Raw genomic sequence first — 14,352 nt, forward strand, 5'->3', positions numbered from 1 at the left:
GGGAGCAGTCAATGGAAAAAAGTTCAAATTGACTATAATCCAGCTACTCAGGAGCTGAAGGGAAGGCCTGGGTACTATAGTGATGTAGGATTCCCCTCTGTATGCTATGAATATGTTTTATTGCCACTGGTTAATAAAGAAGCTGCTTTGGCCTATCGTGGGGCAGAATATAGCTAACTGGGAAATCCAAACAGAGACAGAGGAGGAAAGAAAGCACAGTCAGAGAGATGCCATGGAACTGCCAATGGAAGAGGCCAGAACCTTACCAGTAAGCCACACTTGTGTCAATACACAGATTAATAAAAATGGGCTAATATAAGATGCAAAAACTATCTAGGAATATGCCTGAACTATCAGTCAAACAATGTTGTAATTGATATAGTTTCTTTATAACTGTTCCGGTCTGGGAGGCAGGGAAACAAATATGTAGTCTCTGCCCACACTATAGGAATACCTCTCTCCTAAAATTAAAAGAAAATTGCAATCAGAATTTTAATGAAAGAAAAATCAAATATGGTGGCTCAAAGGTTGATAGGGGAGGGTTACCATGAACTTAAGCCCATTCAGGACTACAGAATAAGACCCTGACTCAAAACTGAGAATAAAATAAAATGTAAAAAAACTATTATGTATAGAGTTGCTTATCATAATACAAGAAAACAGTTGTATAATACACATTCTTTCTAGTTGATTCATTAAGAAATTTTACTCTGCCTACTGAGCCAGCTACCATACTGCATTACTGAAAAGTTAGTCCTTGAAATGGCGATTAAATAGAGAAAGGTGGAGATTTAAGGGGAATTTAAATGTAGGGTGAAATGAACAGTTATGGAAGATCTATCATATATAACCTATAGTATGCTAATTAGATTGAGAATACTTTCAATTATGAAATGATAAAGATATAAAGAGTAGGTTTTTAATATACATGAAATGATATACTTAGTGAAGTGACTTCAGATGGCTAATAATTTTCATGTATTTAAAACTTTCACTCAGAAGAGCCAAGTAACTAACTTAATTTCAATGGTTTTCTGATAGTAAAACTGTCTACTAAAAAAATTAATTAATTTCTTAAAAATCCACTAGAAAATTTATATTAAAATGTAGAAAAGAAGTAGAAACAGCCTTTAAAAAAATGTTTCCAGCACTTAGGATATTAGGTATCTCCAAGGCAAAATTTATTCACAAAAGCATTTGTCATGGAATATTTAAATCCTCAAAAAAAATTAATAAATAAACAGTCCTTGTCCATGTACATTTTAAGAAACTCAACAAACATAATAAACCACCCATTTTTAATTTTGTAAAGTCTAATGTTCTCAGCTGGTAGAGCTGTCAGAATAAAGGGAAGACAGTATCTGGAGAGAAGACAAACACATGGGTCAACACCAAACTCCAGCCAATCTCCGTCAGGAGCAGAGCCAAATCCCAGCATTTCAATTTAAATTACATTCCAACTCAAATGCCATCATGCCACTCCATATAAAAACTGTTTCCTATGAAAAAGATTTTTTTTCCCTACAAAACTGAGAGTGTATGCGACATTCAACAAGTATTCCAGCAATTTCCTCAGCTACCACAAAGCAGGGCATAAATGTATGATTACAATAAAGGGAGCATTTAACAATTAATTGAGCCAGCAAAAGCTGAACCTCTAGAGCTTAGGGGTTCAAACAGTTGTTCACTAAGCAAAGGGGCAGAAGATTACACATAACTGCAGGAGATCTCAGTCCAATTAGACTCTAGGTAAATTCAATCTCGTTCTACTACAATTGGGTGCTGTCTGTTACAGACCAGGCACAGTACCTGTAGGGCGCATCTGCTGCTTTTTTTTAAAACTCTTTTTGTATTATAGTTCACTTCAAATGGCCAGAAAGGACATTGGAGCAATGGCTAGCTCTTGCAGAGGACCCAGGTTTGCTCCCAGCACTCACTTGACAGCTCACAGCTATCTGTAAGTCCCAGTTCCAGGTGATCTGACTACACTCACCTAGTACAAGTACATATATGCAGGCAAAACACTCATACCCAGAAAATTAAAAGTAAACATAAACCTTTAAAAAAAAACAAAACCAAGTTTCAAGACAGGAAATAATACCTTTCTGCCCTCTAAAAAAAAACAAAAAACAAAAACAAAACAAAACAAAACTCCATCTCTGTAGCTTTCCCTCTTAAACAGTGGGAATTCCAGCATGCTGCAGGTGGAGCCCAGCGATCATAAGCTTGAAGGGAGCCCAGTGAGCCTAGGCCATATGGGGAGGGGGTCCATTTTGTTCTGCTTGGGCTCAGCTGAAATCCTATTCAGCTACATGCAAATAACAAACACACTGAGATATATATGTTGATCCTTTTAAAACATTAACTGAAGAAAGGCTGGGAAATACAGGCTCAGATCAGTGATTCTCAAAACTTAATACAAATTTAAATCACCTAAAAATTTCATCAAATAAACTGACACTGATTCAGTCCCTCAGTGTGGGACCCCGAGATTCTTCATTTACAGACCAGCACTTTTAAAGAACTGAGCAACTGAGAAGCAGTCACCTGACTCAATCTTTCCTTTATGAAATCAAAAGGAGAGCTAGTTTCAAATTTCCCGGCATTTCTCCTTCTAATTCTAGTAACTTTAAATGGCAGTTTTTCTTATTTCATTTACCGTCACAGATAAAAGTCATCATTTTTATCTGATGAATATTCTTTTACATAAGCAGGATTTAAAAAACTTCCCAATAAACACTAAACGAAATAATGTGAAATTTCAGTAGAAATAGAAGAAATAAAAGTTAATTAAAGTGGTCTACAACTCAACATACATTATAATGTGATTAAGAATAGGAAATAATCCAGGCAATGGTGGCGCATACCTTCAACCCCAACACTCTGGTGGATCACTGTGAGTTCAAGGTCAGCCTGGTCTACAAGAGTCAGTTCCAGGACAGGCACCACAGTTACACAGAGAAACCCTATCTCCAAAACCAAAAATAGGGCCAGTAAAACAGATAAGCAGGTTTTAAAATCACTTGCTGTTTAAGTCTGAAAACTTGAGTTTAGATCCCTAGGACCATGGACATATAATGTGACACATGAGCCTCCTCCAATAATAACAATAATAATAAATTTAAAAAAAAATAAACAAATGGATATTTCCCAATAAATCTAAAAACACAGCTACAAGATGAAGCAGTCACCAGACCTGGATCACTAAAACACAGGTTTCCCTAACCACAAAGCTCTTCCTGACCTCCAGTACCACAGAAGGTGGGTTTAAAACCAGGGAATTGCGTGTGCAATGAGTTAGGATGGTGGAATGGATCATGTGCAATACACATGGCGTCCTTACAAAAGGGAGGATTTTGGAAGGACACCAAAACATGCAGGCTAGAATGGCAAGTGAAAACAAGGTTTATGCAGTCATAACACAGAAGTCAGAATAGAGGCATAGAACAGTTCCTTCATGAGAACATGGCCCTGTCAAGCTCACCAATCTTGAGAGGCCAAGGCATCCCTGTTGTTTAAATCATTCAGTGCTTTGCTTAACTACCAGTGTCTCCTCATGGTCTCTCCCAAGGAGGAGTAAGGTAAAATCTACAGTAGAGTAAGGTGATACTTGCAATCCCAGCAGCAGGTGGGGGGTGGGGTGGGGTGGAAAGCAGCATAAGGTCATCACTGGTGTGTGTGTGTGTGTGTGTGTGTATATATATATATAAAAGGACAAGTGTGCTAAAATTTCAAAGAGCGGACAAATTCATGAAAGCACCACCAAACAAAACAAAGCAAGGTCAGAAGCCTGGGGGCTCCTCTCATGCTAATTCCTGTACCATGCCTATAACCCACCTTTCTCCTGATTACTTGGACCTCTTCTGAAATGCTGCATCAAAAGGAATCATACACTATTATACTTTTGTATTCATTCAACTTCCTAAAGTTCTGTGGGGTTTTTTTACTGTTTGGCTTGTTTCTGGTGTTTGTTTTGTTTTTGGAGACAAGGCTTCTCTGAGTATCCCTGACTCTCCTGGAATTTGCTCAGTAGACCAAGCTGACTTTGAACACAGAGATCTGCTGGCCTCTGCCTTCCAAGTGCTGGAATTAAAGAGGTGCGCCACCACCCTGTTTTTTTAAAGACTATTTATACTCCCTTTTTATTCAAATGGACACCCAGAATTCCTTTGCCTCATTTGGATTATTTCCACTTTAATTCCATTTGTATGCACAGAAATTACTTGTCTCCATTGTAGCATATTTTGATTGCACTGACACTCCCGAGAATGCCAATAAAGTTTACCTTCAATCAGAGGGCAGAGCTAGCTACTAGCTGATCAAAATTAGTCAGTTTTGGAGGACCCCAGACCCCGGATATATATATAGAAAGACATGGGAAGTAGTAGGGAAGAGCTTAGAAAGATGCTCAGCTCCTTTTGGCTAGAGGAAGGGAAGAGAGGTAGTCACTGCTTCTTCGCCACTTCTCCAATCATTCAGGTTCTTACCCCATATCTTACTCCTGAGTTTTTATTCATAAAAGAATAATTAAAGAAATGCTTCACATCTCAATTCTAAAATACAAGTAAAACAAAATTATTACTGAGTAAGTTTTAGAAGGAATACACACACCAAATATCTATTAAGGAAATGTGACAAGCCTGGAAATGCAAAGTCAATGCCACTGAGCTAACAAAAGACTAAGGACTAGGGTAAGCCTGTAGTGTCCCATGAACAAAAGTGACAAGGGCAGTGGTATTAACCAGAGTTCACTGTGCTCCTTAAGACAGAGCAAAGGCAAAATAAGCTCTATAGAGAGCAAGACACAGACTTAGATCCTGACAAGTTCTAAGTGACACCCTGAGTAGAGAACTGGGTCTTGGGGCCAGGGGCACAACAGCCTCTCCTCAAAGGACCACTGCAGGACTCACTCTTTTGCTGGTTGGTTGTCTTGAAACAGGGTCTCACTATGTAGCCCTGGCTAAACTGGAACTCATAGAGATTCACTAGCCTATGTTTCCCAAGTGCTGGGATTAAAGGCGTGTGCCACCACCACCTGGCTATAGGGCTCTTTCCTTATACCACTTGAGAAATACCTAAATTCAGATTTTTCCATTATTACAATCAATTAAAAGATCTGTCCAGAACAACCAATCCCTGGAAGACCTCTCTTGTAACATTCTCTAAAGGTCCTAAATGTCTGAGAGTCAACTAAGGAGCCAGACACTATGCCTATACTTCCAATGCTTGGGAAGTGAAGACAGGAGGATAAAGAATCATTCTCAGCCACGTAGAAATGATTCAAAGTCAGGCTGGACCACATAAGACTATATTCAAAAATAAGAAAGGAGAAAAGGGGGCTGGAGAGATGGCTCAGTGGTTAAGAGCATTGCCTGCTCTTCCAAAGGTCCTGAGTTCAATTCCCAGCAACCACATGGTGGCTCACAACCATCTGTAATGAGGTCTGGTGCCCTCTTCTGGCCTGCAGGCATATACACAGACAGAATATTGTATATATAATAAATAAAGAAATATTATTAAAAAAAAAGAAAGGAGAAAAGGATAGACATGTATAGCACACGCCCCATGACCCAGTTGCTCAAGAGATTGAGGCAGGATAGTTACAAGTTCAAGTCTTGCTGAGGGACTCAATAGGGACCCGGATTTGAAACTACAGTTTTAAAAAGGAGACAACACAGAACAGACACAGAAACATCGAGACACCAGGAAGAAAAGAAAAGAGACACCTGGCAGGAGCCAGGTGTGTGGGGGGGAGGGGTGGTGGTGAATGTCCATCTTGGAATCTAGTCATAGAAAACTACTCTTGACTTTTCAATTTTTAAAAAGAATCTGAAGAATGGTCAATATTTAACAAACCTCCAACTCAGAAGTTATTTGGGAAAGGCAGCCAAATCATTTAGCTTTAAATATTAGCTTCCAGACCACTCAACAGGAAGCACTCAGCAGATCAAAGGCAGGCACTTTACCAAAGGGTGCCCAGTAGAGCACAAATCACAGCATCTCCAAATCATTCAAGTACACTAGTCAGCTCTGTGCCTTAACTAATTCTGCATCTGTGACTCCAACCACAAATCAGAAATAATTAAAAACAGGGTATGGTGGTCCAGCACACACTTTAATCCCAGCACCCGGGAGGGCAGAGGCAGGTGAATCTCTGAGTTTGAGGCCAGCCTGGTCTATAAATCAAGTTCCAGGACACCCAGGGCTACACAGAGAAGCTGTCTCGAAAAATAAAAATAACGAACAAAGAAAACCACTAGAGAAAAAGAACTGTGTCAGTCATTATACACTAACAGCACAAAGACAGGACAGCATTTCTATCACACTAAGAATCTGGAGTGACCTACCAATGAATGCAGAGTATGAGATGGTATGCACAGGTCACACGTGACACTAAAGATTTTTATACAAGAGACTGGAGGGTCTGGGGATACAGATCAGCAGTAGAACGCTTGCTTAGCATGCGTGAGACCTTGTGCCGAATCTTCAGCACTGTGCAAAAAAAGAGAAGGACAGGTGACCTGTGCATCTAAAGATGCAGGCACTTGTGGGAGGGGTATAAACAAGAGCTGCCAAAGTACTTAAGAAGAGCCAGCCATTTTGTAAAGGAGCCTGAACAATCTCCTCCCACATTTCTTTGAGAGTATCAAGGAGAACTTTCCATCAAGCTGTAAAGGTGGCCATCATTTGGCAAACACATTTCCTCAACATTAGCATCCTCAGGGAGGTGGTAAGCACAGATTATCATAGTCCATCAACAGCAGAGACAGAGGAGCTGTTCAATGTCAGAGGTTTTCTTGGCTATAGGACTTCTCAGAATTAACGAATTACCCACCTCTCAAGAGATGACAATCTGAGCAGCATTCCCCCATTAGCACCTGACTCCTAACATACTGGAATGGTCCTAGTGACATAAAAGGGAGATTCCATATTATGTGTAATGCGCAGGGCTGGCATCTGACACTGCACAATGCAGCTGGCAATGACTCCAACACTGCATTCCCATCACCACACTACACTGCTGTTTCCAGAGATGGAGAACAATACAACTTCTATGTGAGCTATAATCAACACATGTTAATGCTTTCCCATAATTTACAATGACATAGGCAGCCCAGCACCAGGAGGCACATCTGTAGTCCCCACTTCCAGGAGAAGACAAGAGATCACAGGTTTAAGACTACTGGGCTGGCGACAGAGAACTTTCCAGGTCAGCCTATGCTTACCAGACCCTATATCTTAAAGCAAAACCAAACCAAAGCAAAAAGACACCAAGAAAACACACACACACCCCACCCTAAGTTAAAGAGGCCCTCAGTGAGTGAAATGGTAATGTTCGGGAAGACTGGACAATGAGACATCACTGTGGTCCAGTACTGAATCAAAGAGAAGCATGCACAGCACTGGAATCTGCATGGGACGAACGCTCTGGCAGAACTTCACGTCCTCTAAGTGCCCCGTCATGGACAAATTCATATTGTACACCCCTCTACTCAACTGTCAACCAAGGAAAGTATAGAGTACAGTTGTAAACACAAGTTTGTCTAATACTAATTATTTTCTGAAAATCCCAAACCAACTCCTATATGGCTCCCCAAAATGTGGAACTTTATACAAATGAATTCGGAAACTCAGTTCTTGTCAGTGAAATGACTGTGCTGGGTTAATGACATAGTGTACCCTTTAGCCATAGTGTTGGAAAAACTGCAAACAGGGTAAGACTCCAGTGTACTGATTATACCTCCCATGAAATTCTTGTCATGGATTAACAGTGCAAATAATTCAAATAAAATGATCAGTGATAGTTTTATTCGCTTCTGTAAGGGGAGGGGTGTGCCTCTCTAGTTGGTTGGCAAGTTTCTCAAAAGACGAGTCAAATTCACAGTGATTCACCCAATGAGTGCTGGTGCCTGTGGATTCCGCTTTTCTTCAAAGCCTCTCATCTTCACACTAGGTCTGGTTCCCTCAGACCCTTCAGTGCAGACGACCAGATAATATATCCACTGCAAGGAATACCGAACACATGCAATTCATTGCTGTCACTGACTGGTTAAGTCACTCACTGCCTTGGTAAAGGATTACCTGGGAGTGAGAAATCTTGCTCTGAAAGCCACTTAAAGAATCTTTTTCTAGCCCGGCGGTGGTAGAGCGTGCCTTTAGTCACAGCACTCGGGAGACAGAGACCATTACTCGCTCGCTATGCGTTTCAAAGCAGCTGTTTTACAGTGAGTCACAGGACAGCTAAGTAGTGAGACCGTGTCTCAAAACTCAAAAATCCAAAAACCTCTCCAGTTGCTGGTCAATTCTACTTCAACAGAGATGTCCTATTCCCCAGAATCATAAGGTTTACCTGTCTCTGCTGTGCATGTATTCCTTCTGCAAGCCTAATTTATAGCTGAAGATGAATAAAAAACAAAACAAAAAACTGAGTGAGCCAGCAAACATCACAAGGAAGCAAGATCATCCAGAAATGCACAACCAGACAGGGCCAGGAAGACACAAGCACAAAGCTGGCAAACAGACTCCAAGTTTTCCTAGACAATAAAGGAAGCCGAGACCATTACTTTCCCCAGCCCTGTGCAGACGACAATGCTCTCTTACCTCCTGGTCTGTAGACGACGTCATCCTCGGTGATGTAAGATGTTATCTCCCCAGTGTCTGTCCTTTCATACCGGGACTTTTTCTTGGGTGGTTTCTTCTTGTTCTTCTTCGTGGACTCCTCCGTGGTGGCACTGTTTTCATTGTCTTCATCCTCGCTATGATCGCTCTCAGCATAATTTTTGGCTCCTCCTTCCAAAGTACAGCTCCTTCGAGGCCTGGCATTCTCACTCTCTCTTGCTTTGTCTCTTTTCTCTCTCTCTCGGTCCCGATCCCGGTCCCGATCCTTCTCTTTGTCTTTGTCTTTGTCTTTGTCAGCTGTCATGATTCGCCACGTGCCTTCTTCTGTCCTCTCACGGCTAGGCCTCCGTGAAAGGTAGACAGTAAGCCTGGGCTTCAGTCTTCTGAATTTCTCACTCAATTCCAGGGAAAATCCAACCACTCCAACAACCCCAACGGTTCAAAAATGCTAGGAGAGAGAAAAGAAAGGGAGGGTGTCAAATTGGTTTTTCTTTGAAGCTTAAATGCTTCCTCTTATTTCCTTCCTAAAATAACATGCTGCTTTATTTAAAAACTGGAGATGGGCAAGGTAGTGGTGGGGCACACCTGTAATCCCGGCACTCAGGAGGCAGATGAATCTCTGTGAGTTCCAGGCCAGCCTGGTCTGCAGAGTGAGTTCCAGCATAGGGCACACAAAAATACCCTGCCCAAAAATAACGGAGCTGGAGAGAAAGCTCAGCAGTTAGGAGCACTTGCTGCTCGGCCAGAGGACCAGAGCTTGGTTCCAGTTCATTTCCAGGGCATCCAATGCTCCCTTCTGGTCTCCAAAAGCACTGAATGAATGTGGTGTATATACAAAGATCAAGAAAATGCTGCTAGACCTAAAATAAAAACAAGTCTTTTTTTCATTTATTTATCTACTGTTATGAGTTTATCTGTACATCACACACATGAAGGAATCCACAGTGATAAGAAGAGGGTATTGAATCCCCAGGAACTGGAGTTCTAGGCAGTTGTGAGCTGCCATTAAATCGTTTTTTTCCCCCAAAGAAAACAGTATTCATGCTTCCAATATAAAAACATCTTACATGCTATCATGGAAAAGCAAAACCAGAGAAATACAATTTCACACACACATGCGCATGCACGCACGCGCGCACGCACACACACACACACACACACACACACACACACACACACACAAGCCGTGCCAGCTCAATGGTGGGCATAAACTAAACTTATTGTACACTCATTGTTTTTATCTTTTTTAAGGAAAAAGTATAGTATAACTCAGTTAGCAACATATAATGGGAAGAACTGTAAAAAATTAACTTCAACCCAAAATTTAAAAGGAAAGAACCTGGGGGCTGGAGAGATGGCTCAGAGGTTAAGAGCATTGCCTGCTCTTCTAAAGGTCCTGAGTACAGTTCCCAGCAACCACATGGTGGCTCACAACCATCTGTAAAGAAGTCTGGTGCCCTCTTCTGGCCTGTAGGCACACACACAGAGACAGAATATTGTAAACATAATAAATAAATATTTTTAAAAAAAAGGAAAGAACCTGTGGTGCAAATTACTTCTGTGTAAGACAACAATTTGCACAGGTATGGGAACCGCTGCAGGAACCACTCAGTGCGCCGCCTTCTAAGGACTGTCTCCATCTCCAGATTCCAAAGCTCCGTTCAAGAATAAAGCAGTATCTTCTTGACAATTGCAAAATCGTGAGCCTTAATTAGCTTAGTTATAACTCACACATCTTCTCAGTCAACCATTCTAGCTATGTTCCAGGAGATTTAAAAAATAGAGAAATAAAAGCTTTATTACGCCTGTCACAACAAAACTAGCAAATTCCAAGCTCCAGCTTTAAGGACTATTAGGTGGTTTTTACACTCTTCAAAAATTCCTACTATCAACAGTCTCCTTAATGAGCTTCTCCAGAAATAACCACAACCCCTACCCCACAAAACTCTAAGATGTAAGAGTCTACAATAAAAAGAATGAATCTTAAACTTCAACTCAACACAAATGTTAAAAAGTTTTCTTTTTTAAGAGGTTGTACAAGTCAGCTTTGGAAAACCTTGATGGAGGAAGGTCATTGGTTAAGTAATAAAGAAACTGCTTGGCCTCATAGGTCAAAACATAGGTGGGAGGAGTAAACAGAACAGAATGCTGGGAGAAAGAGGAAGTGAGCTCAGAGACGCCATGCTCCCCTCTCCCGGGCACACACAATAGCTCTGCTCTCTGAAGCACACATGATGAAGCTCTGACCCAGGATGGACGTAGGCTAGAATCTCCCTGGTAAGCCACCTCGTGGGTTACACATATTATTAGAAATGGGCTAGTCCAGGTGCGAGAGTAAGCCGAGAAGAGGCTAGATATAATGGGCCAAGCAGTGTTTAAAAGAATACAGTGTCCGTGTAATTATTTCGGGGCATAAGTTAGCAGGCGGCCGGGGTGCTGGGGACGCAGCCCTGCCGCTCCTACTACAACAAAACCTAATAATCATTAATCTATTTTCCACAATCATCTGTCTTCCCCAAAATCTCATCTCATTTGAGAAACAATTGTTACTACATATTGTCTAGGTGCCAGGTGTTTGGGGCTAGAAATTTGAGGGGAGAGCTCAGCTCGCTGCCCTCCACACAGCAGCTGCAACAAAGGCGACAAGTGATGAGACTAAGAACCATCTGCTACCAGGACCAGATAGGAAACAACATATGCAAACAAACAAAAGACTGGCCCTGTTTACTTAGCCAACAACAGATAAAACAGTTTGCAATTATATGCTTCAGATGCAGAGAAAATTTTCCTCAGTCATGCCAAAATCATAAAAATTACACACATCTCTCCAAAGCCCATAGATCAATTATGATAGGCCAGAAAAGCCCTCTCCATCAACATGTCAAATACCCTCAGGAATTCAGGAAAATAAAAATGTAACCATCTCTGAGAGGTGACTGAGGAAGGAGTAATAGCACTGACCATCACAGGTCAGGAGGCTCAAAGTATGTTGTAACACAAACCTAGATTACTTCTTTCCATACAGTAAATGTTCAGAGAGAATTTCAATTTTAAGCTAATTTCGAGAAAAACAAAAGTATTCTAGTGCTCATATAAGTTTTGCATAGACGAATCATGTACTATGCCCAAGTCCCTGTAGGCCGTGGTATTAGCATCTGAAAATGCATAAAGAAACCCATGGCTCTCTTTCTCCACCAAGCAAGCCATGGATCTTCACAGCAATGTGAGGCTCACAAGGAATACCTAAGTCATCAAATTCTTTAATCAGCTCAGTAAACCATATCAGACCAAGTAGTTCTACCCACCTCACACTTGATAAAGCAGAGATCATTTCTGCAAGAGCACACTGCCAAACAGAGCAAAGGCAAAATCTGAAGCACCTGCACTGCCAGTCCTCTCCATTGTCACAGGAGCCAATTTTCCCCACCTGTCTCTGACCCACTAATTCACATAGCTTCAAGAAATACACCCACACTGCCTCTCCCTCCAAAACTAATAAGTGAACGTTTAAAGCAGTGTTTTTCTCCAGCAAGAATGCCATAAATGTTCAATGTATGTGCTAATCAACTGCTCAAGTGAAGCAGGTGACAGCATAACCTGCATTAAAAACAAAATCTAATATAGAACACAACTTGGAATCACAGGTGTTATCTATTCATAGTGTGTCCCCTGTGCTCTATCATTTGGGAGGCTGGGAAACAGCAAACACTAGCATCTCTCCCAGGGTAGAAGTTATGTTCCAGAAGCGGAGAGACCACAAATAAGAACACATTCCAACAATTTCAAGTGGGAAGGTGATGAGAATCAGGAAGGGTGCAAATGAAGAAGACTATCTAGGATGACCTCCTGAGATGAACGCAATGGTACAGTGAGGAAGAAGCCACAAAGGCACTAGGACTGAGAAGAAGGGGAAGTGAGTATACTCAGCTGACCCAGGCACATTCAATATTCAAGAAGTGGAGCAGACAGAAGGAACAAGAGGAGAAGAGAGACTGGAAACAAGTTTAGAAGTTTGGGACAGGCAGGGTCAGGGAAGGTTGGTCCTGATAGACATTAGAGGACTTGGAGGCCTTGTAAGACGGTTGGTTGTCACTTAAACACATGAACTGACTCTAGCTGACCCTAGCTGATGTTTCAGTAGGGGTGTGAAGAGCAAAGAAACAATGATCACACTGGCCAGGACTGAAGAGTTAAATTAGTGGTTAACAGTGCTGTTTGGCCTGGTGATAGTGGCACACACTATTAATCCTAGTACTAGGGAGGAAGAGGCAGGCAGTCTTTGTGAGTTCAAGGCCAGCCTGGTCTTTGTGAGTTCCAGGACAGCGAAAGGTGTGTAGAAAACCCGTCTCAAAACAAAACAAACAAAAACAAAAAATGGCTGCTCTTCCAACGGACCCGAGTCGAGTTCCCAGCCCCCATATCAGATGTCTCACACTTGCCTGACACCCTCTTCTAAGGGGGAAGACATGTAAACAAATAAGCAATTAAAAAAAATTTTTTTAAAGAAAAGATTATGTCAGGTGTGGTGGTGCACACCTTTGATCCATGCACACGAGAGACAGAGGCAAGGCAAATCTCTGTGAGTTTGAGACTGGTCGGTCTACATAAGTTCCAGGCCCGCCAGAGCTATACAATGAAACCCTGGCTCAAAACAATAAACAAACAAACAAAACCACTAACAAACCCTCCTCACAAAAAAGAAAAACCTGAAGAAGTCACAAGGGCTGACTGCACAAAGCCTGGTAAGGGAGGAGGCTTTCTGGTTGCAGCTGCCATGGTAGATAGGATGGCCAAGATGGTAGCGGTAGAAAATGGAAAATGTCTGACTTCTATGAGCTTTTCAAATCTTTCCTATGATTTTGCTTACTTGTGTACAACTAGGCCAGCTTTCCAGGTGTTTTTAAAACAAAAGTAAACAGGATGTGATAATACACTAGTGGTGACAATGAAGTCACAATAATGCTAAGGAATCTGGCTTGAACAGCTGATAAATGAAGCTACAGTTGTCTGAGATCTTCCAGCACAGTGGGAGAACACATGGTTCTGTTGTTCAACCTCAGCACTGTGGGGAGACAGGACACTCATACAGGATTCTAGTTCTCAATGATCTGGAGCTCCCTCTTCTGACCTCCACAGGCAATACATAAATGGTATACAGATATACATACAGGTAAATGATCCATACACATAAAATAAAAAATTAATAAATCTTTTAAAAATTAAATTGTGTTTCGATTTGGTTAATAAAGCATGAAACTAAATGAGGCCATCGAGGAAGTAAATGAAAACATTTTGACAGAAATGCCAGCTTCACAGAAACACTTATTTCTCAGGCCTGAGTGATGGACATATAAAACACAACACAACACACTTCCCAAATCAGTGCTCTTAAGATTCAGCAAAGAGTCAATTCTTTTCTTTGCAGTTTTCTGATCAATAACAAAATTTAGTAAGCAGGCTGAGTCTCGTTTTATCTAATCAAAGCCAATGACACAAACCACTCTGCTACTTCACCCTCCACAGCACAAAGCACGGGCAACACCGCCCCCTGCTTCTCAGGACAAATTCAAAGGGGGCCAGAATTCCAGCTATGATCAGGGTCCAGGCGTCATTTAAGAAAACCAAGGCTCGCCAGGTGGTGGCGGCGCACGCCTTTAATCCCAGCACTTGGGAGGTAGAGGCAGGTAGATCTCTGTGAGTTCGAGGCCAGCCTGGTCTACAAGAGCTAGTTCC

General features: G+C 41.6%; 1 protein-coding gene across 10 annotated transcripts in view; it reads right to left on the reverse strand.

The window, feature by feature from the left end:
- Rere (arginine-glutamic acid dipeptide repeats) overlaps window positions 1-14,352 on the reverse strand; it is a 367,056-nt gene that overhangs the window by 227,797 nt on the left and 124,907 nt on the right. For all 10 annotated transcript variants that reach the window (XM_026782135.1, XM_026782129.1, XM_026782128.1 and 7 more), the window contains exon 2: window positions 8,602-9,067. In XM_026782135.1, the coding sequence (XP_026637936.1) occupies window positions 8,602-8,923 (322 nt within the window). In that variant the 5' untranslated portion in view covers window positions 8,924-9,067. The remainder of the gene's footprint in view (window positions 1-8,601; window positions 9,068-14,352) is intronic.

Source organism: Microtus ochrogaster, chromosome 10 (genome assembly GCF_000317375.1).
Source record: "Microtus ochrogaster isolate Prairie Vole_2 chromosome 10, MicOch1.0, whole genome shotgun sequence".
Lineage (NCBI taxonomy): Eukaryota > Metazoa > Chordata > Mammalia > Rodentia > Cricetidae > Microtus > Microtus ochrogaster.